Consider the following 27,806-nt stretch of genomic DNA (forward strand, 5'->3'; position numbering starts at 1 on the left):
AAATTCTGGCGGAGACAGTCCGGCAGGAGTCCATCACTTAGGCCACATTGAGGACAGTGGAGAGGTTAAGGAGGATCGAAGTCCCCGCAGCATGGGGCGACAGGATGGGTTCCAATATCCCTGCTCAGGCGTGGGTGGGGCAACCAGGCACGCGCCACAAGCGAGGAAGGCCCCAGTCACAGGCCCCGGGTATTTGTGTCCGCGCCGTCGCCACCGTCCCAGCCGATGGGTCGGGATACACGCTCGCGCTCGCGGTCCGCTGGTCGCAGGGGTCGAAGGCAACGGAGCCGGAGCGGGAGTCGGAGCCGAAGTCGGAGTGGAAGCCATGGGCGGCGAAACCGGCGTCGCCGAGACGACGAGAGGCGACGCAGACGGAGGCGAAGGAGTCGGGAGCGCAGGTAGGGTCGCTGTTTGAGCCGCGCTAGAGGTCCAGCTCCAGCCTTTGGTTAGCTGAGAGCCCCTCTAGTTAGTCAGGGAGGGCTTCCCGAAAAAGGGGACGTCCGAGCACGTCGGAATTAACGAGGCAGCGATAGGAAAGCGAGAGGCTCCAGGAACGAGGCGTTGGGGAATCGATGAGGTCGGAGAGGAAGCGGGAGACCAGATCGTGCTGGCTTGTGTACCTTCATGAAGCATTTGAGGTTTGTTTAGAGGGGAGTAGGGAGCTGTGGAGGATTTCGAACCAAGAAGTGATGTCTGGATTACCTTGCGCAATTCCCTCTGGTTTTAGCGTGGAGAAGGGACTCAGCGGGACTGCAGGAGTGACACCAAGGAGCAGGAACGTATTAACAGTTGTCCAGGCTGGCTTTCTCGAGGGGAGGTTGTGGGAAGGTACAGTGAGAAAGTGGGTAAATTGGAGAGGGATTTCTGAAGTAGAAGTGACAACACTTGTTCATGGGGTGTGAGAGAAGAACCGTTGATGACAGTGGCAGGACTCAGACTTGTTGCTCAGCTTCCCATCTGCCCACAGCCCTTTTCTTCTGGAGATGGGGCACCTGACCAGACTTGACTTGAATCTGCTTGAGTCTGCTCCAGCACAAGGGAATCAGCATGGAAATAGGGACTGACTCTCAGAGCTGGATCTACTGCTGGCTCAGCCTATAACTGGCAGTCCCTGCCCCACTTTCATCCAAGTTATGTCATCTGTGCCCTCAGGATCTCCACAGGGGCTCTGGAAGCATGCACTGTCTCCCATCCCTCTAGCCTGTTCGCCACACCATAGCCAGGGTGGCTGTCATCCACTGATCACCCTCTAGGCTTGGAAAGGTGGCTTTTACTTTTGAATCTCATAAGATCACTGCCACCCAGGAATTCCAGGAAGATAAAAGCAGTGAAATTAGTAAAGAGATGGTTTAAACCAGGATTTGGTAAACTACAACCTGTGGACCAAGAATAGCTTTTACATGTTTAAATGTTGAGGAGAGGGGGTGGGATGGGAAAGACAAAAGAGTAGTACTTCATGACACATTAAAATTACATGAAATTCAAGTTTTGGTGTCTAGAAATAAAATTTTATTGAACAAACTTATGCCCGTTTGTTCATGTGCTGTTTGTGGGCCACTTTTGCCCTGTGATAGCAGAGTTGAGTTGCTGTGCCATAGACCATCTGGCTCGTCACAGAAAAAGTTTGCTGACTCTGGTTTAACGTTTAATGTTGATGTTTTAGCAGTGGTTTGTGGGTAGCAATAAATTGTTATTGTCACCTATTGGTTTCTAAGATTTTAGTTATTCACAAGAATTAGCCACTCTAGATAGGTCATGAAAATCAATCTCATTTATGAAGATTTGACCAAATTTGTAGTTTTTGTTTAATGCCAAATAATTGGTTTTCAAGGTGTAAATTTTTTGTCATGAGCTTAATGGGTGGAGCATTGGACAAAATAAAGACAGATTTAGTTGCTCAAAGGCCCCCAACATTAAAGAATCTATCCCCAGAGTTCGTACTTTGCCTGCCTTCCTCACCTGCCCCGTCAGGGCTCTGTATTCCCGCCAGTCTTACTCCTACCTGTCCTACAGAGCCAGGTAAACACCACCTTCTTTCTGTAAGCCCTCCCTGGACACCTTGTTATTGTTGTTTAGTCGCTAATTTGCATCTGATTCTTTTTGCAATCCCATGAACTAACCAGGCTCCTCTGTCCGTTGAATTCTCTAGGCAAGAATACTGGAGTAGGTTGCCATTTCCTTCTCCAGGGGATCTTCCCAACCCAGGGATCAAACCCATGTCTCCTGCATTGCAGGCAAATTCTTTACGACTGAGCTACCAGGGAAGCCCCCCTGGACACCTTGGACAGAGCTTATAGTTCCCTCACCATCTGGCCCAGGCCACTGGCCCTCCTGCCCTCCCTCCCATGCTCCCCCTCACTCACTCTGCTCCAGTCACACAGGCCTGCCTGCTGCTGTTTAAATATGCCAAATGAATTCCTGCCCGAGGGCCTTTGCTCCTGCTGTGCCCTTTGCCCCATCACTCTCTCCAGATCTCCCCGTAGCTCCCCAACACTTCCTCCAATATCACCTTCTTAGTGAGCTCCTCTCTGACCTCTGCATGCCCTAATGCACTGTCACTATCCTAGTGGTTCATGGTCCCATCTAGTGTTACACTTGTTGATGTGAGCCCCACAAAAGCAGGGACCATCAGTGTTTGGCTCACTGCCATGTTCCAGAACCTAGACCAGCTCCTGGCCCCCAGCAGGTGCCTGCCTAGTCAATGGCAGTGGGACAGGTGACTGGCCAGCAGGCAGCAAGCAGAGCTTTTTGGGTTCCCTCCACAGGTCAGATTCAGAAGAGGAGCGGCCATGGCGAGGCAGGCAGAGCCGGAGCCCCCCTGCTGCCCACCGGCGCTCCCAGGACCGCTCCTCTCAGTCTGACTCAAATGATGAGCAGCAGCAGCGGGGCCAATGGGCTCGCCGGCAGCGGCAGCAGCGGACACGTTCCTGGTCCCCAGGCTCCTCGGCATCCAGCTCTGCATCCAGGGACCACTCACAGAGCCCCCGGGAGGCAGCAGCGGCGGCCCTGAGTCAGCGACAGAGCCTGCAGGAACGCCTGCGGCTGCGTGAAGAACGGAAGCAGCAGGAGGAGCTGATGAAGGCCTTCGAGACTCCTGAGGAGAAGCGGGCACGCCGGCTGGCCAAGAAGGAAGCCAAGGAGCGGAAGAAACGGGAGAAGATGGGCTGGGGCGAGGAGTACATGGGTTATACCAACACTGACAACCCCTTTGGTGATAACAACCTGCTGGGCACCTTCATCTGGAACAAGGTGAGCCTTGGGCAGCCAGACTGGCTGCTTGCCAGTCCTTTCTGTCTTTTTGCTTCATGCGCTATTTACAGCTTATTTCCAAAGATGTTGTTTAGCATTCCCAGTGCACATGCTCAGGTTGTACCTGCCACTGACATTGTGTGCCCACATGAGCACACGCACCAGCTTCCAGCAGCTTCTCTTCTGATGACAGTCTCCTGTAGTGTAAAATTTCAGGCCCTCCACCCACAGAACCAGCCTAACCTCAGGCAGGATGGGAGAACAGGGTCTCAGCATCACATGCAGGGTGGGATTCCGTGGTCAGGACAGAGCTCCACGATGCTGGAGTGGACTGAGCTGATTCTGCAGGCAGCCGATTCCCTCAGCCTCACACCCCTCATCAGCAGTGCAGGTGCTTTGTCCTAGAGGGTCCCCAGCTGGTAGAGCAGTTATGAAGTGTGAGAGGCAGTGCTGGGTGTTCCCAGGGAGGGTGGTGGGAGGAGGCATCTGTCTCAGCGGGCTTTGTGGTTGGCCCTTCCAGGCCCTGGAAAAGAAGGGGATCAGCCACCTGGAGGAGAAAGAGCTGAAGGAGCGGAACAAGAGGATCCAGGAAGACAACCGTCTGGAGCTGCAAAAGGTGGGGGTGCCTCGGGGTTCCCTGCTTCCCTCTTGAGGGATCCAAGGGAAGCAGACAGAAAGTGAGTCTGGCTCACCCTGGCTTAAGTCCATGGGGACCTTTTTGGCTTTCGCGGGAAGTTCAGGGGAGATTGGCCTCAGGCATGGCTGGATCCAGAGGCTCAGGCAGTGACTCTACCTCAGCTTTGCTGGCCTCCAGGATTTATTCTAAGGTGCTCCCTGCTGGGTGGCCAGAGCAGCCCTGGCCACTAAAGCTACTGTGTCTCTAGCAGAAAGAGGGTTCCCTTCTGCCCCAGGGTCTGTCCAGAGCTTCAGGCATCCCTGGACCGATTCCTGTGTCCAGCGCCAGCCCACGGGGGCCAGGTGCCAGGAACAGTACCCCTCCCCCAACCCTGGGGAACCCCACAGTCTGAGAGGATAAGGGCAGACCTCACCAGACCCCATCGTCTGCTGTCCCCCCTCATTCTCTGCACGCGCCCTCAGGTGAAGCAGCTGCGGCTGGAGCGGGAGCGTGAGAAGGCCATGAGAGAGCAGGAGCTGGAGATGCTGCAGCGGGAGAAGGAGGCGGAGCACTTCAAGACCTGGGAGGAGCAGGAAGACAACTTTCACCTCCAGCAGGCCAAGCTTCGGTGCTGGGCTCCCCACCCCCTCCTCCTCCTGGGCCTGCCCCTCCTCCTACTCCAACCACCCTGCCCTACCTCCTCGTCCTCCTAGACCCACCCCTCCTCCTAGGCGCCCCCTCCTCCTGGACCTGAGCAGGTGGAACCCACCCTTGCTCCCCCACCTGCCCCCTTGGCCCTCGGGCTTGCCTGACTCACTTTCTGTCTGCTTCCCTCATCATTGCGCTCTCACCCCTGAGGCCAGGTGCTGCGGGTGGTACAAACATGGCTGAGTAGAGGGTGCCAGCCAGCCCTGGCCGTCCCCAGCCTTTGAGGCATTTTGCTCATCAGCTTCATCTATAAACATAGAAAGTGAGGCTCCTGAGATGTCAAGAGTTGTCCGAGGTCATGTGGGCTGTGTGAACCTCAGGTCGGCCCCTATTCACTTGGCTACCCACAGTCCCCAGGGGCTCAGACCTGCCTGGTTACAGAACTCTCTGGGGTTGGAACAGGGTTAGCCTCTGATGCCCATCCCCATGCACAGCACTGAGGCTTTAGATCTTTCACCCGGGCTGTCCTCTCTCTGCCCCTGTGTCGTGGCCCACCCACTGTTCTTCAGACCCCACCTTGCTCCTGTCTCTGCCTCTTTTAGGACCTGTGCCTTCCAACTTTTCTTGCTTCTCGGCCTGATACCTCCTCTTCCAGAAAGCCTTCCCTGACCACCACCCACAGCGGGCTGGGCTCCTCTCCTGGCTCCCAATCCGGGAGGGAGGACACACCCCTGGCTCTGACACTGCCCTCTGGTCCCTGGCAGGTCCAAGATCCGCATCCGGGACGGACGGGCCAAGCCCATCGACCTGCTGGCCAAGTACATCAGCGCTGAGGACGATGACCTGGCCGTGGAGATGCATGAGCCCTATACCTTCCTCAATGGTCTCACAGTGGCTGACATGGAGGACTTGCTAGAGGACATCCAGGTACACCCTGCAGTGTGCTCCCGCCACCCCCACCACGTCCAAGCCCCAGCTGTACCTTCACACCATCTGTGCCCCCTCCAGGTCTACATGGAGCTGGAGCAGGGCAAGAATGCAGACTTCTGGAGGGACATGACGATCATTACAGAGGACGAGATCTCCAAGCTACGAAAGCTGGAGGCCTCGGGCAAGGGGCCAGGTAATGTGTGCCAGGCCAGCAGTGTCACACCTCTGAGTCTGGTAGGAGTGGGTCAGGTGGCTCCACAGAAGACCCCAATTGTCTGCAAGGCTCCGCCTCCCCGCTGGGTAGCCACAGGCTCACCAGGTCTCTCTGCAAGCCATCAGGAGCGGCTGGTGCCAAGCGAAGGGCTCTGCTGGGGGGAGTCTCACCCAGTAGTGCCAAGGGCTTCCTTTAAACAAGCACCTAGCGCTTGGTTTCTGTGGTATCAGCACCAGTGGGACTCTTCTGTTGGGGTGTCAAGTTTTCACTGGAGGCTCAATCTGTTTGAGTGAGAGCAGGACCCAACTCTACTTGGTAGATACCTGTGCTGTGTGGAGGGCTTTTTTTTGTTTTGGGGGTTTTTCTGGCCACGCCATGTGGTTTGTGGGGTCTTAGTTCTCTGACCAGGGATCAAACTCATGCCACCTGCAGTGGAAGCTCCACGTCTTAACCACTAAGGAAATCTGTGTTCCTTTTTAATCGCTTTTCTTTTCTTCAAAATGATTGCATGCATATAATTGCAAAGAGGACAAGCTCTAAAGCAGTGTCTCCCCCCACAGCACTGCTCACATCTGGGCCCAGACCATTTTGTGTGGGCCTGTCCTGGGCCCTGTGGGGTGTGGACAACCTCCCTCCCCTACCCACGCAGTGCCAAGGGCCCCTAGTCGTGACAATCACAGATGTTCCCTATATGGCTCAGTGTCCCCTGAGAGGAGGCAGGTTCAACTCTGGTTGAGAGCCACTGTCATAAAACCTTGTCAGCAACCACAGGAGCCCCACCGTTCCTGCCCCCTGAAGCCACTGGCTTTAATGGCATCCAGCTCCTGGGGTCCTTGAGCCTGTGTCGCTAAGCTCTCAGCTTCATATCTCGCTACCACGGCGGCTGAGGGACAGGCGGCTGAGCGTGTGTAGATGCTGCTCAGATGGGGTGGTCGGGACCGTTTCCTTCCTCTTAGGAAGAGGAGGAACATCCTTTATCTTCAAAAGTGGAGTTGTGTTTCAGCCCTCCTCTCGGGGCGCATCCTGTAGTAAGTCCCAGAGAAGGGAAGGGACTCTGCCATCAGCAGTGTGTGTCCAGAGGACTTCCATGGCTGCAAAGCAGTTAGGACCAGTTAGAACCTGCTGCAGGCCCCAGTTTTTGTCCCTGGTTGGGAAACAAGCCTCACAGTATGGCCAAAAAAAACCCCCAGAAACAACAAAGAAACGTCCAAAAACGCCTGCTTGGTTGGCAGAGGTGCTGGTTGAGAGGTGCTGCAAGGCCCTTGGACTGGATGACAGCCTGGGGCGTGGCTCTGGGGGCACACCCAGGCCAGCGAACGAGTAGCTCGTCCACCAGGGGTGGTCAGCAGCCTCCCTAGAGCCTGGGTGTCCTTCCCGTGCGCAGGGAAAAACCTCCCGGAGGGTTGCCAGAAGAGAAGTGAGCACACTGTTGTCAAACATTCAAAACAGCATCCACCTTTATGGAGTTGATGCCTCAGCTCAGGACCATGGAAGGCATGGGGGATTTTTCACCCATGGCCCCACCTTCCGCTTCACTCCCCAGGGGGCCAACACCTGGGAGGCTCCCATGCAGCCCCCTGCCCCCTCCCCGGGCCCTTCCTCCCTGTTCCCCTGAGGGTGGGGTTGTCTGCCACCACCCTTCTGGGGCTTCCTGCCTTCATGCCAGCAGTGGAACCCTGCTTTCTGTGACCCCATGTCTTTTCTGTGGCTTGGCCCCGCACCCTCCAGTAACTTCTGGAGCGAGGCAGGAAACTGTTGGTGTCCTACATGTCAGGAAGCATTTCCTCTCCCCCACTGGTGTTTGCAGGGCTGGGGCTGGAGCTGGGCTCTGGGAGTTTTCTTTCTGAAGCGCAGCCCTGCTCCAGCGCTGTGGGAAAGTGTGAAAGGACATTGTGCCAAGTGTCTGTCCCCAGTCCCGTACCCCCACCCCGTTTCCAGAGCTCCCTGAGTGCCTGGCCCATGGCCCCTCCTGGCTCCCTCCCCCCCCTCCCCCCACCACATCAGTTACCCCTCTGTCCCCTCTCCCCCTTGCGTGTTGTGGTTGGGGCCCCAGGTGGCTCCAGGTGTCCTCAAAGAGCAAGTGTGTTTGTTTTCTTTGGGCCTGATTTCTGAGAGAGGAGGGGAGCTGAGAGGTGTGACCCCACTGTTCCCAGAGCCCTGAGGATGGCAGCCTTCCCCCTTTCCAGTTAAACCAGCCTTTTCCTTTCCTTTCTCCTTTTCCTTCTCGTTTTTTTTTTTTTTTCTTTCCTGTTCCCCCTCCCCCAGGCGCACTGCATGTGGAACTTTCCCACCTGGGGATTGAACTAGTACCCACTATAGTGGAAGCACAGTCTTAATCACTGGACCTTCAGGAAAATCCTCCTTTTTTTTTTTTTCTTTCCCCCTCCTGTCACCTCCGCTTCTCTCCTTTGTAGCTAGGGAATCCTTACTATACGATACGGTATGCAGGAGAAAGTGGGTCCTCGGACACCCGTGTGGCTTCCCCAGTTCCCCACCCTGTTAGAGCCCCCAGAGGTCCTTTAGACAGTGGCTTAGCGCCTGTGACTTCTGTGGATTGTCAAGTTTTCACTGGTGGCTCCATCTGTCTCAACAAGCAGAGGCCTGGCTTCTGTCTGAGTCAGTGCAGGACACAGCCCCGCCTGGCTGGGTGTGAAGGCTGCTGCCAGATTTGGTTTTGGTCCCGTGATGTGTGTGCACCTGCAACAGACCACAGCCAAGCTGCTGGTCCTACAGGTCCCACTGAGGCCAGTGCTGCTTGGGAGCCCAACTGCTCGTTGTAGGGTCCCACGTTGGTTGGCTGAAGGGACTCGGGTTCTTCTTGACCCTGTCTGATTAACTGTGACCCTCTGTCCACTGGCAAGGGTTAGAGAAGCCAGATTTTGAGCAGGGAACACGAGCTGGTCGCCTGCCCTACGTCACCCAGCGGCTGTGTACTGAGCTGCAGGGGAGCCCATCACAGTGCTAAGCAAACAGCAGCTGGAGGTCCCTGCCCTTGGGAAACTGAGAGTTAGGCCCTTAGGCCAAGGGAGTAGGCTGGTGACTGTGGAAGGCCTCTCAGTGGATGGGACATTGTCTCAGGACTGAGGATGGCTGGGATCTAGGAGGCCAGCTTCATGGGGAAGAACTTACTGCTGGTGGGAGGCTTGCATGGCAGGTGCAGAGGCCCTGGGGCTTGGAGGGTGGGTACACAACTTGGTCTCTGATGAGCCACAAATAAGAAAGCCAGCTAGTGTGAGGGACAGGGGGTCAGTCAGCCTTTGCCTTGCTATCTGGGGCCTCTCAAACTTGAGGGGTTAGGGCCTGGGCCCAGCCCTTATCCAAGCCACCCCCACCCCACTGTAGGTGAGCGGCGAGAGGGTGTCAATGCCTCAGTCAGTTCCGATGTACAGTCAGTCTTCAAGGGGAAGACATACAGCCAGCTGCAGGTCATCTTCCAGGGCATCGAGGGCAAGATCCGGGCTGGGGGCCCCAACCTGGACATGGGCTACTGGGAAAGCCTGCTGCAGCAGCTGCGGGCCCACATGGCACGTGCCAGGTAAGCGGGCAGAGTCTCACTGGGAGTCCCCCCACCAGCTCCCAGCCTCCTTCCCACCTTCCTTCCAGCCTCCACTGAACACTTAGTCTTTGTTTTCCTGGGTCAGTAGACATCACGGGAAGCCCCGGAGCCCACTGCCTCCCCCATCCACAGGCCCCACACTCCCAGTGTTTGAATTCTCTGCATGCTTGGAACCATTGTGTAAGCACAGTTCCTGTCTGCCACGGAATGCAGTCACTTCTAAATTTATCCTCTTCCTCACCAGTCCGCGGTCCTTTTCGGGTTCGGGGACCTGCCCCTTCCCGGTGTATGCCTATGCTGCAGCCCCTTGCTGCCCTCAATCTGATCCTTGCTGCAAATTGGGAGTCATGAGAAATCTTGGGTAGGGGCCTTCCCCATGGGGCTTCCGGATGACCGCCTAGCCTGCCCGCAGGCTCCGCGAGCGGCACCAGGATGTGCTGCGGCAGAAGCTGTACAAGCTGAAGCAGGAGCAGGGCGTGGAGAGCGAGCCACTGTTCCCCATCCTCAAGCAGGAGCCGCCATCTCCCGGCCACGGGTAAGTCCTGGCCTGTCTGTCCCCACTCCCCAGGACCCTCTCCCGCTGCTGGCCCTGCTCAGCCCAGCCCTCTCCGCAGCCTGGAGCCTGAGGACCCAGCCCCCACCCCGCCTGGGCCCTCGGAGGGCGGCCCTGCCGAGCCGGAGGCCGAAGGGGCCACACCAGCGGAGGGTGAGGCAGACGGGGAGGCGGTGCTCATGGAAGAGGACCTGATCCAGCAGAGCCTGGACGACTACGACGCCGGCAAGTACAGCCCACGGCTGCTCACAGCGCATGAGCTGCCGCTGGATGCCCACGTGCTGGAGCCCGACGAGGACCTGCAGCGCCTGCAGCTGTCACGGCAGCAGCTTCAGGTCACAGGTGTGCGGTGGGGGTGGGGCAAGAGGTGGGGCTTCCCTGTTTATGGGGTGGGCAAGGGTGGGGCTTCCCAGCGTTGGCCTTGAACCCGCTTGGATCCTCCTCCGCCAGCTCTCCTGAGTGTCCCTTTGTTCACTTGCTTGCTCGTTTGTCCCAAGGACATAGGGATGGTGGTATTTACTTCCAACGCCCAGCTCTGCTCTGAGCTCCTTACATGGCCTGTGGGCCAGGGCCTGAGCCTCACAGGCCGGCCATCATCCCTGGTACAGAGGAGAAACTGCCTTGGGAAGACTGGATCCAAGGTCCCCATGTAGGCCTCTACCTACCAGGCCCTTTGGGCAACTTGGCAGGGGACACGTGGTGTTTGGTACCTACCTGGGAGGACAGGGGGCGCAGGGCAGACAGGCCGGGAGTGGGGAGTGTGACAGGCACGGGGCCTGAAGTGGAGTATCCGGGGTTCCAGGTAACGTGCCCCCCAACTCACCCCCTGTAGGCGACGCCAGCGAGAGTGCAGAGGACATCTTCTTCCGGCGAGCCAAGGAGGGCATGGGCCAGGACGAGGCACAGTTCAGTGTGGAGATGCCGCTGACTGGCAAGGCCTACCTGTGGGCGGACAAGTACCGGCCGCGCAAGCCACGCTTCTTCAACCGCGTGCACACGGGCTTTGAGTGGAACAAGTACAACCAGACGCACTACGACTTCGACAACCCACCACCCAAGATCGTGCAGGGCTACAAGTTTAACATCTTCTACCCTGACCTCATCGACAAGCGCTCCACGCCCGAGTACTTCCTGGAGGCCTGCGCGGACAACAAGGACTTCGCCACGCTCCGCTTCCATGCCGGGCCGCCCTACGAGGACATCGCGTTCAAGATCGTCAACCGCGAGTGGGAGTATTCACACCGCCACGGCTTCCGCTGCCAGTTCGCCAATGGCATCTTCCAGCTCTGGTTCCACTTCAAACGCTACCGCTATCGGCGGTGATGGCCGGGCCCCCTCCTGGAGCCCCACGACCCAGAGAGGGCTTGTGCAGAGCCAGTAGCCTCCCCTGGCCAGGCCTGGCCCTCACAGGGCGCCCCCTTGCCTGCATGAACAGGTCCCGCTTCCCTGCGGAGCCTACCTGGGAGCGCTGAGGGGACGCTCACACTGGAGGGGCTGCTGGGGGTTTTCAGAGCCCAGGGGGCCTGGCAGGTGTCGCCAGACCTCGGTCCCTGGGCTGACACTGAGCCCTGAGTGAGACAGGCCCCACACCGGCCATCTCAAGTCAGGGCCTCGGGGCTGGCAGGGCACTTACTGGCCCGGGACGCTGGCGAGTGGGTGTGGGACCAGCGCGACCCAGGCTCCAGGGCCTTGAGTGCATGCTCCCCAAGAGGCCATCCGAGGATGTCTGAGCTCTCAGGTCCCCCAGCTCACCCCCTGTGCTGGCTGGGGGTCAGTCTCCTCCCCATGGGCACAGAGTCCCGTTACTGTCCACTATCAAGTCTAGGAGCAATATCCTTCCATAGCTGCCACTCCGGGGGCCCCTTCTGGCCTGGGCATTCTCCTGTCCCTTAAGGCTGCCACCCAGAGGCACCTTCCTTGTCCCTGAGTCTTGGATGGGGACAGTGAGAGTCTGACAGGTACGATCCCTCACCCAGTCACAGACTGCCAGTGGGGCCCCAGGCCGGCCCCTGCCCTTGCCCCGCCCCAGAAACAGGCTGCTTTTTAACAATTTCTTATGGAGACATTTCCAGCCTCAAGTGGGAAGAAGCCTGAAGGGCCGCCTCCACTCCTCAGACAGCCTGGTCCAGACACCTTATTTCATCTGGAAATACATACATTTCAGGTTGTTTCTCTACAAAGATTTTTTTAGGTGAGGGGAGAAAAATCTTGTTTATTTTCATTTAATTGGTCTACTTGTGAGAGTGCATGTTTTTTTAATAAACATTTTATTTTAGAATAATTTTAGATTGTCAGAAATACCACAGAGGTCTTGTCGCGTTCCCACCCCCCGACACTCAGATCCACACCCAGCTGTCCACATTGCTAACATCTTGTGTAACCACAGCACATCTGTCAGAACTAAGGCACCAAACAACTAAGACCTTTTGAAAACAAGTACAACCGCTAAAAATAGTCGATAACGGTTCCCGAGGAAGCTCCTCGTCATCTGAGGGTTTCCTCCATCTTTGCCCCCACCCTCACCCCCCAGAAGGAGGGTGCATTCCTAAATACTCCAGGGGGCACTTAGTAGTCACCTAACCCAGGGGTCGATGCTCAGCAATGTCTAGGGACAACTGGTTGTCAGGACCTGGGGACTCCTGGCGTCGGGGATGGGGGCTCCGCACCCCACTGTGCCCAGGACGGCCACCCTCAGAGAGTGATGGGTCCCTAGGTCCCCAGCACTGAGACTGACACCCCTAGGTCCCCCAGTCGTCTCCCAACCCTGACTTAACTGTGTCCAGGAGCCTCTGGTTCAGCTCTGGCCTCCACTGATGTGGCCCGCCTCACATGTTCTCATACGTCAGTGGACACGTTCTAGACAGCAGGGCTTGGGGACTCAGAGGTGAAGTGCACATGGTCAAGGGGCACCCACTCCCCACTGCAGGCCCTGGCCCACCCAGCAGGCCTGGTCCAGGTGGAAGAATATCCTTAACGGCAGCATGAAGACTCCATCCATCCCCTTTGGGACCCTCCATGGACATCACTAATCAATGGTTGATTGCCAGAGCAATCAGCATCCTCTGGGCAGCCACTTCCAGTTGATCCCTGGCCTGCTCCACCGTCGAGGGTGCAGGACAGGCCCTGGAGCAAGGTCGAGTTTTGGGCAGAGGTTGCTCACCAGATGAGTGGGGCCCTGTTCTGTTCTCAGCATGCAGGCTGTATGGCTGCGATGACCTGGCCTTTAGCAGGCGTTACTCAGATTTCACACCAGCCATACATGACAGCATTTACATCCATCTGGGGGACAGACTCACAGAGGCCCACGTTTTCAAGCCTAGAAACCAGCAGTCAGAGTTAGAATCCAGTCTTCTCCAACCTCCCATTTCCAGCCTCAGGTTCCCCAGCTACCCCGAGAGGAGTCCTCCCAGCCCTAGCATCTCGGTTCCTCCTCACTTTGCTTCTGCAATCCAGGTGGCCTGTAGACCCCAAGGGAGGCAGTAGCTCTGGGGGAGGGGAACAAGGTGGCCATGTCCCCGAATTGTTGGGCACGTGTTAGCAGGAGCCCCAGTCCAGAGGGAGGAGAGCTGCTCCAGGCAAGCGGTCAGGCTGGGGCAGGAGAGGCACGAGGTCTAGGGGTCCCAGAAGGGACTCTGAAGGTTCCCTGGGGGAGGGCTATGTCAGGCCTGGGAGGACTGGGCTGCCGGACAGAGAAGGAAGTTGGGCCTGCCTTGCAGAGGAAAAGGCAACAGGTGCTTCCAGGGCAGGGAAGTGAAGTGAAATTCACTCAGTCATGTCCTACTCTTTGTGAACCCATGGACTGTAGCCCACCAGGCTCCTCTGTGGGGATGCTCCAGGCCAGGATACTGGAGTGGGTTGCCATTTCCTTCTGCAGGGTTTCCAGGGGAGGGCTGAATGCAAGTCCAGGTGCTGGGCTCTAGGGCACTGGGGAGGCATAGAGGGTAACTGAGTTGGGTGGGACACAAGCTGAGTGTCAAGAAGACCCATTAGGCAGACTGGAGGCACCACAGCACCCAGCTGCCCCAGGACCCAGCTCCTGCCCAGTGTCCACCCAGCGTCCTTCAATTGCCCCCAACCCCCACCTCAGCCTCTTCCTGCCCTTGGCTGAGTGTGAGACTAAGAATAGATGCTCCCTGACTCCCAGCGGAAACCATAGCCCCGGGAAGCCGATCCTGAGCCTGACCTCTGTTCCCACCATCTGCCACCCCCCACCCCCACCCCACAGACCATCTCAACGCTTCTCATGACCCCCATGTGCCCTTGACCAGGGCCGGGGCAGAGACCAAGAGACCAGCCTACAGCCTGGGAGGTGGGGGAAGTGCAGAACTCACGGTCAGATCCCACCTACATGTGGCCTTGGACCCAGCCTTCCTACCCTCCAGGCCTCAGTTTCCCAGTCTATAAAATGAGCATTTTTGCCCCCTGCTTTGCAGAGTCCTGCTGTGACCCAGGCACTTGCTAATCTCAAGTCAAGTGTGTTTATCTGACCCCTGCCCTGGCTGTTTACCAGAAGGAGCACTGTCCTTTTATCTCAGGGCAGAGGAAGTGGGAACGGAAAAATCCTCCTCCATCTCAGCCCACCCCCCCAATTTGGAGCTCCAGCCCCACATCCTCTGCCTTCCTTACAGTCCCCTGAAGCCTCATGCTCTCTCTTGCTTCCAAAGTTTTGCACGTATAATTTCTGCCCTGTCTCTTGGACATGTGGAACTCCTATGCATTCCACAAAGCCCCCGTTCTCACAACTTCTGCCCCATCCCCACTCCAGGATGCCTTTCAGACTCACCTCCTGGGCCCCCCTAAGCCCTGTCACTTCCTTTGGCCCTGCCCTGAATGCAGGAGGCTGGGAATGTCTGTATGCAGCTTTATTTTTCTCCAGCCTGGGGGATCTTTGAGGGCAGATGTGGTTTACATTCTACCTGGGGCTCACAATTGTCCTACCATATGGGCTGGGGCAAAGAGTTTCCCTAAAGGAAAGGCTGGGAGGAACAAGACTGTCTCCTTTGATGTGGGGGGCATCAAGGCTTTACAGAGGAGAGAGCCTCAGAGCCAGGATTCTGCCAGACGCATAGGAGTTGGGGGGACTCCTTGTCAAGGAAGAGGAGTTAGGGTTAACCTGCTTGGGACTCAGACAATGGTATGGAACGGAGGAGGGGCCATCTGGAGGGAGTGGGAGGCCAGAAGGATGGTAGGTGGACCCAGCAGAAGGGAGATCAGGGCCAGGGCAGGAATCCATCTTTCTCACTCAGAGCCTGTACTGGTGTGCCCCTCCCAGGCCCCCGAGGACTCGGTGGCATGAGATCAAGGCCAAGGCAAATGGGTTCTGGCCCACTCCAAGCTGTAACCCAGGGCCAGTGAGGCCCAAATTCACCCCTCTATGCCCCAACCCTACTTCCCATGCATCCTCGAAGGCCAGTCCCAAACCCGTGGACCCCCTTCACTCATGTGAGGCCCAAGGACTGTGGGCAGGAAGGACCTTTAAGAAGCTTCTCACTTTCCTGCACCACAGTCTGGGCTCAGCCTCCACGCCTTTGCTCTAGCAGCACCGGGCTGCTCACCCTCTACTTTCACAGCTTTGGGCCAGTGAGACCCTGGCCCACAGCCCTGAGTGAGCCACCGGGCTTTCAAGGAGGCCCATCCTGTCTGGAAAGTCATTCCCCCAGCTTCCAGCTCCCTGCCTCAAGCGCGATCATTCCTGCAGAGACGGGCTCTGGGGAGCAGAGGGAAAGCGTACCTCCCCACCCCCACCTCCGGGGCCCAATGCCAGCCTAGGTGCTCCCATGTGCTTCCCCTAGAATGCAGCCGCCCACAGCCCTCCCGCTCACCTGCTCCTGGGAAAAACTGTCTAGGCAGGCTGCCCACGAGGCATCCGGCTTCAGAGTGCGGTCCCTCTCCCCTCTGAACACTCCTGCACCCCCACCCCCAGCCCTCACAGGGGCCTCAAACAAACCCTACACTGATGAAGCATCAACTGAGGGCCAGCCACCCCTCAACCACCACGCACCCCGCGCTCACCAGCTCTGAGCCCTGGGCCCCGGGGCCGGGGTCTGGGCGCCCTGGGGAGCTGACCCCGCCCCCGCCCTCTCTCAGTCCGGGGTGCTACCCAGACGGTGAATAATGCGGGGGCCTGGCGGATAGAGCGGAGCCGGAAGGGGGCCTAGCTGGGGCCGGCTTGGGGGAGGGGGCGGGCGGAGGCTCCTGAAAGGCCGCTGGCCAACCCGGCAGCCGCGCCCTTGCCCCTGCGTCCCGGGATCCCCCGGACACCCCTTCCCCCAGGAGACCGCGCGATCTCCCCGGGGGCGGGCTGGGGGGCGCCCCTTGACCCTCAGCAGCCAGGCCTGGGCGGGAGGGGCGTGGCCAGAGCGGGGCGGGAGGGACTGATGCTAGACAGACTGAAAGACAGACTGAGCGAGACTCTGGCAGAGACTGGATCCAGCTGCAGAGCGGAGCCCCCGCTCCAGGCTATTTTTAGACGCAGTAGGCCTCCCTCCAGGCCGAGAGGGGACCTCGTCACCTCTCCTTCGGCCCGGGACCCCGCGCCGCCACGCCCTCCATCGGTGCTCCGGAGCGACGTGGCAGCGCGGGAGTCCTCCCGCTGTGACTCGGTTTCCCCAGGGGCCCGGGAAGCCAAGCCGCCCCGCTTCCGCCTCCGCACGCCCTTCCTGCCGCCAGGCACTCACGTGTGCTCCAGGGCCCAGGACGGCGCGCCTACCCCTGTCCGCACCTTCGACCACCTTCAGGTGAGAACAGTTGGCCCTGAGGTAAGGGGCGGGGCATGAGAGTGGGCAGGTGCGGCTTGGGTGTATCCTACGGGCGGTCCGCGCTGCAGTGGGTGTGTTCCTGTGTGCGGTGACAGCTACTAGGTGCTGGGTGTCCAGGGGCACTCTTGAGCCTGGGTCCCAGTCTAGAGTGCTGCCTGCCCTGGGCACCTGCTGGCTAGTGTGAGCAAGAATTTGCTTGTGTGTGGATTCCGCTGAGTCTGGGCCAGGCCACTCCGTGTCCTGTGGCGCTGCAGCCAGAGACAGTGCCGGGGTGGGGGTGTATGGCTGCGAGTGAAAGCGCACGCCTGGTTGGTTGTGTGTCTGCACGCACACTCGGAGTTGTGTCCATCACTAACCACTGGCTGCCTGGCCTGGATCTGTCCCGTCCCTCCATCATCCATCTGTTCCCCTCGCCAGTGGTGAGCGCTGAGAGGATGCCCATTGGGCTGATGAGGAAACTGAGGCTCAGAGGGACTGCATGAGTCAGGGCCAAGGCTCAGCTCTAACCCAGACAGGCTGACTGGGGTGGGGACCTGGTTGGTGTCACAAACAGGAAAAGTTCCCGGAAATTGAGCCTTGTGGTGAGGGGAGGCAGGGGTGGGTCTGGGAGCTGACAGGGGGCCTGAGTGTAAGTGTTTGTGTCTGTGTGGGCGTCTGTGGCTGCACAAGGGCGTGCAGAGGGTCCCTACCCTAGAGCGTTCAGGTGTTCACCAGGCATGACCCGGAACCAATGCAGCGACAGGCCTGGTCCCTGCATGTTCGTGCCAGAGGGCATGATTCTTGATCAACTGGGCAGCATTAGAGGACTTAGGAAATGTGGAAATGGACTGAGGTCATACAGTACATCAGGGCTTCCACCTGGCTGCTCAGTGTGTGCAGCCAGGAGACAAGCTGTGAGCACAGCCAGGAAGCAGGAAGAGTGCGGGCACTGGGCAGGGGTGGGGTGGGGGGTGTGAGTGTGTGTGTGTGGGAGTGAAGACTCAGCGTCTCAATGGCAAGAGCAGATCGGGCCTGGGACGACCAGCCTGAATGCTGGTAAGCAAGTCAGTGGCCTTGTTGTCCCCATTTCACAAAGGGGGCAACTGAGACTTGGCAAGGTCAAGCCCCCACTTGACAGTGGCAGATCGGGGGCTCCAGTCCGAGCTTGTCTGAGGTCACTGTCGCCCCTCTGGGGGGAGGGTGGATAGGCCCCTGGCGTGGGGACAGGCAGGCAGGCCATGGGGTGGGGTGTTGAGAGGGAGAGGGACTTGTTAAAAAATGGATGGCTTGCAGAAGCAGGAGGAGGAGAGTGGGCAGGCAGTGACGGACCATCAGGCAGAGGAGGGGCCCTGCCCTTGGGATCCAAAGACCACAGTCTGCCAGGGCCACCGTGGTGGTGGGGGGGCAGCCTGGTGCCCATGCCCGGCCCAGTGCCCAGGCCTCTGGGACAGTGGTGGCTGGAACCCTCCCAGCCTCCCCGAGGTGAGCTGAGGGAGCGCTGAATGTCCATCCGGCAGTCCTGCAGAGAGGAGCCAGGGCCCAAGAGAGAGAGATTTCTGGAACTCAGGACCAGCCGATCAGAGCTCTGGAACCTCAGCCCCCTTAAATTCTAGACACTTCAGGCCTTTGGGTTCCTGAAGTGGGACCTTGTTAGAATTCTAGAACCGGGGACTCGTTAGAATTCCAGAACCCTGGATTTTCCAAATCCAAACTTCCCCCACTCTCGGGTTATAGGATCCTTGGGTTTGTCCAGCAAATCTGGGGTCCATGTTTCTCATGAGGCACAGAGACGGTGAGCGATTCTCCCAAGGGCCACACAGCGGTGCTTCTGGACCTTGGAGCCCTCCTGGTCAATGTGGGAGGGAAGGGGAGGTGCTGCCAGTGCGCCTCCTGGCCCGCTTTCCTGGGGAACTTGAGCCGGCTGCTATCACCTGAACCCCTGGTTGAGGGACTGGAAACCGGGTGCTGGAGCCAGAGGAAGTGGTGCCAGTTTCCAGTCTCCCCGAGGCCGGCGCCCTGGGCTCACAGTGTTTGTTCCCACATATGGGAAGTGTGAAACAGACTCGGGGCCTATGTCCCTGGGTGCATGAGCTCCTGCACAAGAGTAGGGGACCCTGGGGCCATGAGATGCGGGAAGGGCTGGCAGTCACTCCAGGGTCAGGCAGGGGCAGTGACCACAGACACAGCCCGGTCCCGAGAATGTTTAGAAACAACACATACCAGCTCTCGAGGGAGGGAGGGAGGGAGGGAGCACCCTGTCCCAGGGGGAACTCAAGTGCAGATCAAATCTGAGCTAACAACAAGCACATCCCCTCCCCGGAGTGGAGGGCTCGCCCAGATGGCCACGCACCGTGGAAAGGCCCCTTCTCACCGTCTCTCAGCTTTCAGCTTCTCACTCGAGGCCCCACCCCCACCAAAGTGGCGGCGACCCAGCCTGGGAGGGAGGCTCAGAGGAGCTGGCCATCAGGAGCTGGATAATTTATGAGGCTAGATAAGGAGTTGTTGAGATGAATTAAAGAGATGGGGAGTGAGGTGGGGTACAGCTAGCACACTTGCTCCTGAGGCCGGTCACAGACACAGCCTCGGGGCTCATCATTGGCCCCATTTTATCGGAAGGGAGACTGAGGCTCAGAGTAGGGACGAGACTCCTCCAAGGTTCGTGACAGGATTCATGGCAGTCATTTTAGAAAAATTCTATCCCTGTTTGGCTGTGCCTCATGCAACCTTGGCAGTGAAAGCATGTCGTCTTACCCACTGGACTGCCGGGGAATTCCCTAGAAATGGTGACCCTCCACACCCACCTCTCACCTCTCAGCCTCCGCCTGGCTGCAAGGCTTTTGACTCAATTGCACACATTTGATCTCCGATCAACTCCAGCTAGACTGTGTGACTTTGGATTAGTTACTTAACCTCTCTGTACTTCGGATTCCCCACCTCCGCAAAATGGGGATCATAAGACTCCGAGCTCTCATTTCAGGGGACCCTGAAAGGTTCGATCCCTGGTCAGGGAACTTGATCCCACATGCTGCAACTAAGACCTCGTACAGTTTAATTAATTAATTAATAATAAAATAATACTGTTGTGGTGGTTTAGTCGCTCTGTTGTGTCCGACTCTTTTGCGACCACATGTAACCCACCAGGCTCCTCTGCTCATGGGATTCTCCAGGCAAGAATACTGGAGTGGGTTACCATTTCCTCCTCCAGGGGATCTTCCCAACCTAGGGATTGAACCTGAATCTCCTGCATTACAGGCAGATTCTTTACCACTGAACCACCTGGGAAGCCCAATAAAATAATAATAACTAAATTTTTTTTTAATTAAAAAAAATAAGTGGACCTTTCTGGGCTTCAGCAGCCTGGAACCTCCATGCCTCCCACCGTCCTGCCTCCCCACCTTTGTCCACTCTGATCCTGCGGCCAGTGGCCCCTCACGGCTGGCACAAGCATGGTTTGTGATGTGCATGCACACCACATGGGAGGCTGGCCCCATGGGTGACCCTGTGCCCTCCCAGCTGTATCCTTTTAGGGAACTGAGAGAAGACTTGTTTTTAAATTATTATTCAAGTATAATTGCTTTAGAGAGCTGACTTTCAAATGGTATCATTTTATTTCTCCTCAAACACTGGTCAGTTTATCCACACCCCAGACAGTCAGACCCACACATCTCTCCAATTTTCTCTCCCAGCCCCATACTGAGTAGTTCATAGCCCATTACCTCCCTGCTACTGTCTATAGCCTGTCACTGGGGACCTGGTTGCTTCCAGTGAACTGGTTTTTTTTTTTTCCCCCAGATTGGTACTGGATTTCAGGGTTTATTTTTTATTAAACAAAAATGAGGGGTGGGGAAGGAATCTACATGATTCTAACATGGGAGGAAGGATGTCCCTAAAAGACCAATGGGGTCGGGTCTTCCCCGAGGCCTTCATGAGGAATTGTGACCTCAAGGCTGACCACAGAGCTGGCCTGGGAGCCAGTGACCTCTGGCCGTCAGCCAGTGGCTCTCCCCACACTTCATGTGTCCTGTTTTACAGCAGTTGAAATCTGTCCTGGATCCTTCATTCCATGAAGGACTCAGATAGATTACCCCCCAGGGAAACAGAAGTTTAGAGAAGAAAAAATTATTTGCCTGAGGTCGCATAGTTGGTGTCAGGGCTAGAGTTCAAACCCAGAGCTTCTCAACCCTTCTCTGCAACCTGGAAGATATTAATTGGTGTCTTCCAGGGTTCCCAGAAGAGGGAAAACTGATCCTTGCCCTCACTGAGCCTGGGGCAGGACAGAGTTGGAGCTAGTCATCCTCATAATTGTAATAGCAGGACTACTACTAGGAGGAGTAATAGTAATGCTTACTGAGCTGGGAGTGAGATAAGTGAGGAATGGCTTCTTCAAGGAGGGGAAATTTGAGCTGGGGCATTGAAGTTTGTGTAGTTCACTGGGGACACTCAGACGAAAATGTAGAATGAACCACCAAAATCTTCTCTGCCGCCCGCCTCCCCACAGGTGTCTCTGAACCACCACCAGCCTTGGCCTGATGAAGTGGTGACCCTCCCCACTATGCTCCAGCACCATGTGGCCCAATGCCAGTTCTCTGGGGCCCTGTTTCCGGCCTATGAACATCACACGGGAGGAGCGGCGCCTGATTGCCTCCCCATGGTTCGCAGCCTCCTTCTGCCTGGTGGGCCTGGCCTCCAACCTGCTGGCGCTGAGCGTGCTGATGGGCGCACGGCAGGGCAGCTCTCAGTCTAGATCTTCCTTCCTGACCTTCCTCTGCGGCCTGGTCCTCACTGACTTCATGGGGCTGCTGGTCACTGGCGCCATCGTGGTGACCCAGCACTTTGTCCTCTTTGAATGGCAGACCGTGGACCCTGGCTGCAGCCTTTGCCACTTCATGGGTGTCATCATGGTCTTTTTTGGCCTGTGTCCGCTGCTGCTGGGGGCCGCCATGGCCTCGGAGCGCTTCCTAGGCATCACCCGGCCCTTCTCAAGGCCCGCGACCGCCTCACAGCGCCGAGCCTGGACCACAGTGGGGCTGGTGTGGGCCTCTGCGCTGGCGCTGGGCCTGCTGCCCCTTCTGGGTGTGGGCCACTACACCGTGCAGTACCCCGGCTCCTGGTGCTTCCTCACACTTGGCACCGATCCGGGGGACGTGGCCTTTGGCCTGCTCTTCTCACTCCTTGGCAGCCTCTCAGTGGGGATGTCCTTCCTGCTCAACACCATCAGTGTGGCCACCCTGTGCCACGTCTACCATGGGCAGGCGACCGCCCAGCAGCGCCCGAGGGACTGTGAGGTGGAGATGATGGTGCAGCTCATGGGCATTATGGTGGTGGCCAGCATTTGCTGGATGCCACTGCTGGTGAGTGGCGGGGATCGGGGCGGGGACTACCTGGGCCTGGGTTCATCCTGATAGATTCACAACCCTCAGGTTCTTATTAACCCAAGAAAATGTGACCCCAGGGTTCAGAGGTACTCCCTTGAGTGAGACACAGATAACCCCAAACTGGGGGCAGGACTGGGGCAGAAGCAGTGTCCTGGGACTGAGATGCCCAGAGAGGGGCTCCCAGGCTCTCCCCACCCCAGGGGGGTATCAGAGAAGACTTTCCAGAAGAGGGTCATTGGAACTGGGGTTTTGAAGGAGGAAGAGGAGTTTACCTGCTAGACGAAAGCAGGGAGAACATTCCAGCTAGAATCACTGAATCATTTCTACCTTGTGCCTAGTTCTGGGCTGGACCCCAGCCTTTCACAGATTTTCCCTGAGTCAGGTGAGTTTACTGAAGTCCTTCCACTGATTAATATAATTGGCCTTTTGGAGTTGTTATTTTTCCATTTCTGATTCGATCTGGACAAGTCTGAAGACCACAATCAGATACTTGGTTTCCAGCCCATATCCAACAAGGACTTACCATGTGACTCTGGCTATGGGCATCTTTCTTCCAGCCTCAATCAGTTCCTTAGAATTTAAAAGAAGAAAGTGTTAGTTGCTCAGTCATCTTCAACTCTTTGTGACCCCATGGACTGTATAGCCTGCCAGATTCCTCTGTCCATGGAATTCTCCAGGCAAGAATACTGGAATGAGTAGCCATTCCTTTCTCCAGGGGATCTTCTCGACCCAGGGTCCAGGGATCAAACCCGGGTCTCGTGCACTGCAGGCAGATTCTTTACCGTCTGAGCCATGGGGGATGGGGATGATTTAAAAGGTGTCTGCCTCTCAGAGAGACTCAGGAGGAAATGAACTCATTTATCCATTTGTTTCTTCAACAAACATTGACTGAACAACCAGCATGTCGCTGGCTCTGGTCTAGATGCTGAGCAGGGAACAAAAAGGACAAAAATGCTTGACTTCCTGGAGCTCTTTGATCATGGTGGTGGTGGTTTAGTCGCTAAGTCGTGTCAGACTCTTGTGACCCCATGATCATGGGGAAGACAGCAAATAAACAGTGCATAAATAAGTGAAATGGTAGATATTAGGAAGTGATAAGGGCTAAAACAGAAACTAAATCTGTGGGATAGGAAAATTGCAAATTTGGTTGTGCTTTGTTTTGCTAAATGTTTTTACATGTTCAGTGGTGGGCAAAGAAATAGAAGGAAGCATAATTTTTTGTGTGTGATATGTGAAGCTGCAGGCATGACGGGCCCCAGGGGAGCAAAAGTTATGGTATGATGCTTCTGGCTGAACAGTGTGCTTCTGAAATTCAGTCCCTGGGGTGTCCCTCCCAAGTCTGTTTTCATACAGCTGAGACTGTTTCTATTTTTGTTTATTATAATTATTATCATTATTATTTATTGAGCAGCATCCAGAGGATGCCTGTGAGCACCTGACTCAGGTTTCCCCCTCTCTGCCTACAGCACTTCAGGGCTCCCTTCTCCCTCAGGATAAAACCCCAAGTCCTCCTGCAGCCCACAAGACCCTGCAAGACCTTCTCCATCCCCTCCCTGCCCTTCCCCCCTCCCTCTCTCCCCCTTGCTCACTCTGCTCCAGCCACAGCAGCCTCCTTGCTGTTCCTCCAACATGCCAGACATGATGCTGCCCCAGGGCCTTTGTATGTGCTGTACCCTCTGCCTGGAATGCTCCCCCAACCCCAGATCTCCACATGAATCACTCCCTCACTCCTCCATGTCCTTGCTCAAATGTCACTTTCACCAAAGGTTCCCTGACAAAGGTCTTTCTCAGCATCTTCCTCATCCCTGCCTTCCAGGCTTGACTGTCTCAGAATACCCCCAGATGACCCCTGCCCTTCTCTGAACCACTGGAGCTGAGACTTTGAAGGATGGATAGGAGATTAGAGAGATGTGTGTGTTAGTCACTTAGTCGTGTCCGACTCTTTGTGACCCAATGGATTGTAGCTCGCCAGGCTCCCCATCCATGGAATTCTCCAGGCAGGAATACTGGAGTGTGTTGCCATTTCCTTCTCAGGGATTGAACCTGGGTCTCCTGCATTGCAGTTGAATTCTTTACCATCTGAGCCACCAGGGAAGCCTGAATAGGATATTTGTTGTTGTTCATTCTCTCAGTTGTGTCCAGCTCTTTTGTGATCCCTTGCACGCCAGGCTTCCCTGTCCTTCACTATCTCCTGGAGTTTGCTCAAACTCATGTCCATTGAGTCGATGATGCCAGCCAACCATCTCATCCTCTGTTTCCCCCTTCTCCTCCTGCCCTCAATCTTTCCCAGCATCAGGGTCTTTTCCAATGAGCCAGTTCTTCCCATCAAGTGGCCAAAGTATTGGAGTTTCAGCATCAGTCCTTCCAATGAATGTTCAGGGTGGATTTCCTTAGGATTGACTGGTTTGATCTCCTTCATAGGAGATAAGCTGCCAGATAAAAACCAGGAAGGCGTTCTAGGTAGAATCACTGAGTCATTAAATGATTCCCAAGTCCCCTTTGGCAGCCAAGTTTTTCCTAAAAGGCCATAGAGTATACCTTTTAAACACTGTCTCTGTGACAACCACACAGCTCTTCTATTGGGGTGTGAAAGCTACCTGGAAATGACTGGGCACGCCTGAGTGCCAAAAGGACTTCATTTATGGATTCAGAAATGTGAATTTCATGTAATTGTCACATGTCACAAAATATGCTTTCTATTTTTTTTCTCACCATTGACACATGTAAAAACATTCTTAGCAAAACAACAAACTAAAAAGGCACAAATAAAGCAAACAAAGCACAACAACAGGCCAGAGTTGGCCCATGAGCAACTCATGCTCCAAAACCTCCCATGGCTCCCTGTTGTCCCAGAGGAAAGGCCCACAGACACTTCCCTCCATCTCACTGGGGAAACTCCTATTCTCCATCTGATTACCTCTCCCAAGCCTGACCCAGCGTCTCCTCTGGGTTACAACAGTGCCTCCATCCCTGCTCGATCACACCCACCCCTACCACCGAGCTGAAACCACCTGGTCATGTAAGTAGAGCCTGAGTCCACTGTAGCCACTGCACTGTCCCCAGAATTGCCCAGCACACAGTAGGTGCTCAGGAAACAATTGTAATGTAGTAATTCAATACAATATTAATATTAATCATAGTATAATTTTAATTATGAAATAGAATACCCATTATAATAATTTACATTAGAATTAATATATATAATTATAACAACCATGATATAATTGTTAAATACTATATAATATACACTATAATTATATAGTATTAATTGATACTTAATAATTATATCAATCATACATATTTATATATTATATAATTGTTAAATACCATGTAACATATCACTATAATTATATACATTCATAATTAATTATGTCAATTATTATATAATGTATGATTATATATTACATAACTGTTAAATACTATATAACATATAACTATAATTAGGGGGTTTCCCCAGTGGCTCAGCAGGTAAAGAATCTGTCTACAGTGCAGGAGGTGCTGGTTTGATTCCTGGGTTGGGAAGATCTTCTGGAGAAGCGAATGGCAACCCACTCTAATATTCTTACCTGAAAAAGCCCATGGACAGAGGAGCCTGGCAGTCCATGGGGTCGCAAAGAGTTGGACATGACTGAGCAAAACTATTATAATTACATATTATTAATTAATATTTAATATATTGATCATTATATAGTATATAACTTAAATACTATATAGCATATAATTACATATTATTTAATATTTAATAACTATATTGATCATTATATAGTATATAATATATATTATATAATTGTTAAATACATATAACATATAACTATATGTTATTAATGAATACTTAGTAATTATATCAATCATATGTAATACATAGTCACATTAAAATTATATATTATATAATTACATATATAATTTTAAATACCATATAATAAATAATATGGTTATAATTAATAATATATTATTAGGTAACTATATTATTCTATATTATATTCTATAATTATTTATAAATTATTGTGTATAATAATTTGTATCTTTTATTACATATTGTGTAATATTAAATATAATCCAATATTTAATAAACTATATTAAACTGATTTACTATTTTTAACATAAAATTATTTAATGTAAAATTTTGTCAGAATTTTATAAACTATAAATTCCAGAATAATGTAAAATAATAAAATAAAATAACAAAATTTAATTATTTAATATAAATCTTATACCATAATTTGATATATTATTATATATAGTATATATATTTGATATATGTAAAGTTTGTATAAGATATGTGTTTAATAGCATAATAACACTGGCAGTCACAGTGATTCCACCTGTTCGCACCTGCAAGCCCTCTTTGTCCACCATGTTTAATCATGTCCAGGGGAGGAGCAGGAAAAGTGTGCTATTTTGAAGCCACATCAGCTGAAGCTCAGAGAGGTCAGGCAGATATCCTGAAGGTCACAGAGCCCAGCAGGGACAGAATCAGCACTGGGTCTCAGGGGACAGTGGGTGGCACAAGCAGGTGCTGGCGGAGGGCAGGGCTGGCTGCCAGCCAGGCCCCTGGCTGACTGCTCTGGCCCCCGGCAGGTCTTCATCGCCCAGACGGTGCTGCAGAGCCCGCCCGCCATGAGCCCGACGGGGCAGCTGTCCTGGCCCACGGAGCGGCAGCTGCTCATCTACCTGCGAGTGGCCACCTGGAACCAGATCCTCGACCCCTGGGTGTACATCCTGTTTCGCCGGGCAGTGATCCAGCGCTTCTACCCTCGCCTGAGCACCCGGTCCAGGTCACTGTCCCTGCAGCCCCAGTTCACCCGCAGGTCAACGATACACTAGATCCTAGGCTGGACATAGTGGCGGCTCTGGAAGGACAGAGCACCCTGCCAGAATGTCCCTCACCAGACCTTTATCCTCCCAGTCGGTCGCATCTGTCTGTCCTGATGCCCAGGAGCCAAGAGTGCAGCATAGACAGAGGGTTTGAATAACAAAATTGTGTGCTATCTTCCATCAGCCCCAGGGACCGCCCCCCCAAGTCTTCCCTGACTCCCCTTTCCAAAGCCCTTCCCCTCTCTCAGACCCTACTTTGAGTCCCCTCCCAACTCCAAAAAGTACTGGGCAGTTATCTGGAGGAAATCAGACTTGTAAGCCTCCCCTTGCAGAAATCCTCCAGAAATAGGGGGCTCTGACCCCTGAATCTGACCTGCTTACTGGGGTATGGTTGATTCCCTTTGACACCCCAATTTGAGAAGGCTCTGTCTAGAAAAATTGAATGCCAACAGACCCCCTCTCTTGCCAAAATATAATCTCCACCTCGGCTTTATTTTCCTTTGGCTCTGAAATCATCCAAAATAGAAGTTTCTGGCGTCAAGATTCCTATCCAGCCCATAGCTGCTGAGCAGGACTAGAGCTGGGGTCGGGGAAGCCCCAGCTGAGCAGAACTAGGGTGGGAGTGGGGGAAGCCCCAAGAAGTGGGGCTGGCTCCTCACTCCTCTCCCCACCCCCTTTATTGAGTCTTCCCTAAGCATTTCACGGTTGAGATCTCCTGGAATCCTGCCTGCAACCCTAGGAGCGGTTCTGGGTTAAACCCATTTAGCAGATGAGGAAAAGAGAGGACAAGATAGATACCTAGAGACCATGGGATACACGCCTGCTTCCTCCACTGCAGATGGAGCACATGCCTTCATCGGCTTATGGTTTCACCATCTATCCACTCAGCCCCTCAGACTCCCTGCACCTTGAGCAAGCGGCTCCTGGCCCACAGTAGCTGCTCAATAAAAGTAGACTGATCCTGTACAGACTGCTGTGTGTCTGCAGGACCTTCAACGCCTGCGCAGTTAGCACTTATAAGGTGCTAGGCACATAGTAGGCACTTAAGAAGCATCTAGTGTTTTCATGTCAGCACCCCTTCCTCTGCTCTCCCCCAAATACGCCCCAAAATAA

General features: G+C 54.8%; 2 protein-coding genes and 1 long non-coding RNA gene across 6 annotated transcripts; 2 read left to right on the forward strand and 1 right to left on the reverse strand.

Moving 5' to 3' along the window:
- CACTIN (cactin, spliceosome C complex subunit) lies at positions 1-12,047 on the forward strand. The gene is made up of 10 exons (XM_020895347.2): positions 1-398; positions 2,766-3,249; positions 3,770-3,865; positions 4,348-4,493; positions 5,278-5,440; positions 5,522-5,636; positions 9,000-9,192; positions 9,626-9,748; positions 9,828-10,108; positions 10,599-12,047. Exons 1-10 carry the CDS (start codon positions 226-228, stop codon positions 11,087-11,089), a joined length of 2,265 nt encoding a protein of 754 aa, XP_020751006.1. The 5' UTR covers positions 1-225; the 3' UTR covers positions 11,090-12,047.
- On the reverse strand, positions 11,807-16,563 carry LOC139034331 (uncharacterized). 2 transcript variants are annotated; one of them, XR_011486749.1, is made up of 2 exons: positions 16,444-16,563; positions 11,807-13,690 (listed from the first exon to the last, which is right to left on the reverse strand). It is a non-coding gene; the product is annotated as an uncharacterized lncRNA (long non-coding RNA). The 2 variants fall into 2 exon arrangements; XR_011486750.1 differs by lacking the exon at positions 16,444-16,563 and adding an exon at positions 15,589-16,137.
- Positions 16,175-27,659, forward strand: TBXA2R (thromboxane A2 receptor). Of its 3 annotated transcripts, none has more exons than XM_070464988.1 (3): positions 16,175-16,524; positions 21,002-21,854; positions 26,457-27,659. In XM_070464988.1, exons 2-3 carry the CDS (start codon positions 21,069-21,071, stop codon positions 26,700-26,702), a joined length of 1,032 nt encoding a protein of 343 aa, XP_070321089.1. In that variant the 5' UTR covers positions 16,175-16,524; positions 21,002-21,068; the 3' UTR covers positions 26,703-27,659. The 3 variants fall into 3 exon arrangements, with proteins under 3 accessions (XP_070321089.1, XP_020751009.2, XP_070321087.1); XM_020895350.2 differs by having other exon boundaries at positions 16,176-16,503; XM_070464986.1 differs by lacking the exon at positions 16,175-16,524 and adding an exon at positions 17,478-17,559.
- The last annotated feature ends 147 nt before the right edge of the window (positions 27,660-27,806 follow it).

Source organism: Odocoileus virginianus, chromosome 3 (assembly GCF_023699985.2).
Source record: "Odocoileus virginianus isolate 20LAN1187 ecotype Illinois chromosome 3, Ovbor_1.2, whole genome shotgun sequence".
NCBI lineage: Eukaryota > Metazoa > Chordata > Mammalia > Artiodactyla > Cervidae > Odocoileus > Odocoileus virginianus.

Excerpts from the sequence above, each read along its gene's own strand:
- CACTIN (XM_020895347.2), top strand. The coding sequence starts at position 226 with ATGGGTCGGGATACACGCTCGCGCTCGCGGTCCGCTGGTCGCAGGGGT. Across the intron at positions 5,441-5,521 it reads ACTTGCTAGAGGACATCCAG|GTCTACATGGAGCTGGAGCA; the intron begins GTACACCCTGCA and ends TGCCCCCTCCAG. Across the intron at positions 5,637-8,999 it reads GGCCTCGGGCAAGGGGCCAG|GTGAGCGGCGAGAGGGTGTC; the intron begins GTAATGTGTGCC and ends ACCCCACTGTAG.
- TBXA2R (XM_070464988.1), top strand. The coding sequence starts at position 21,069 with ATGTGGCCCAATGCCAGTTCTCTGGGGCCCTGTTTCCGGCCTATGAAC. Across the intron at positions 21,855-26,456 it reads TTTGCTGGATGCCACTGCTG|GTCTTCATCGCCCAGACGGT; the intron begins GTGAGTGGCGGG and ends GGCCCCCGGCAG.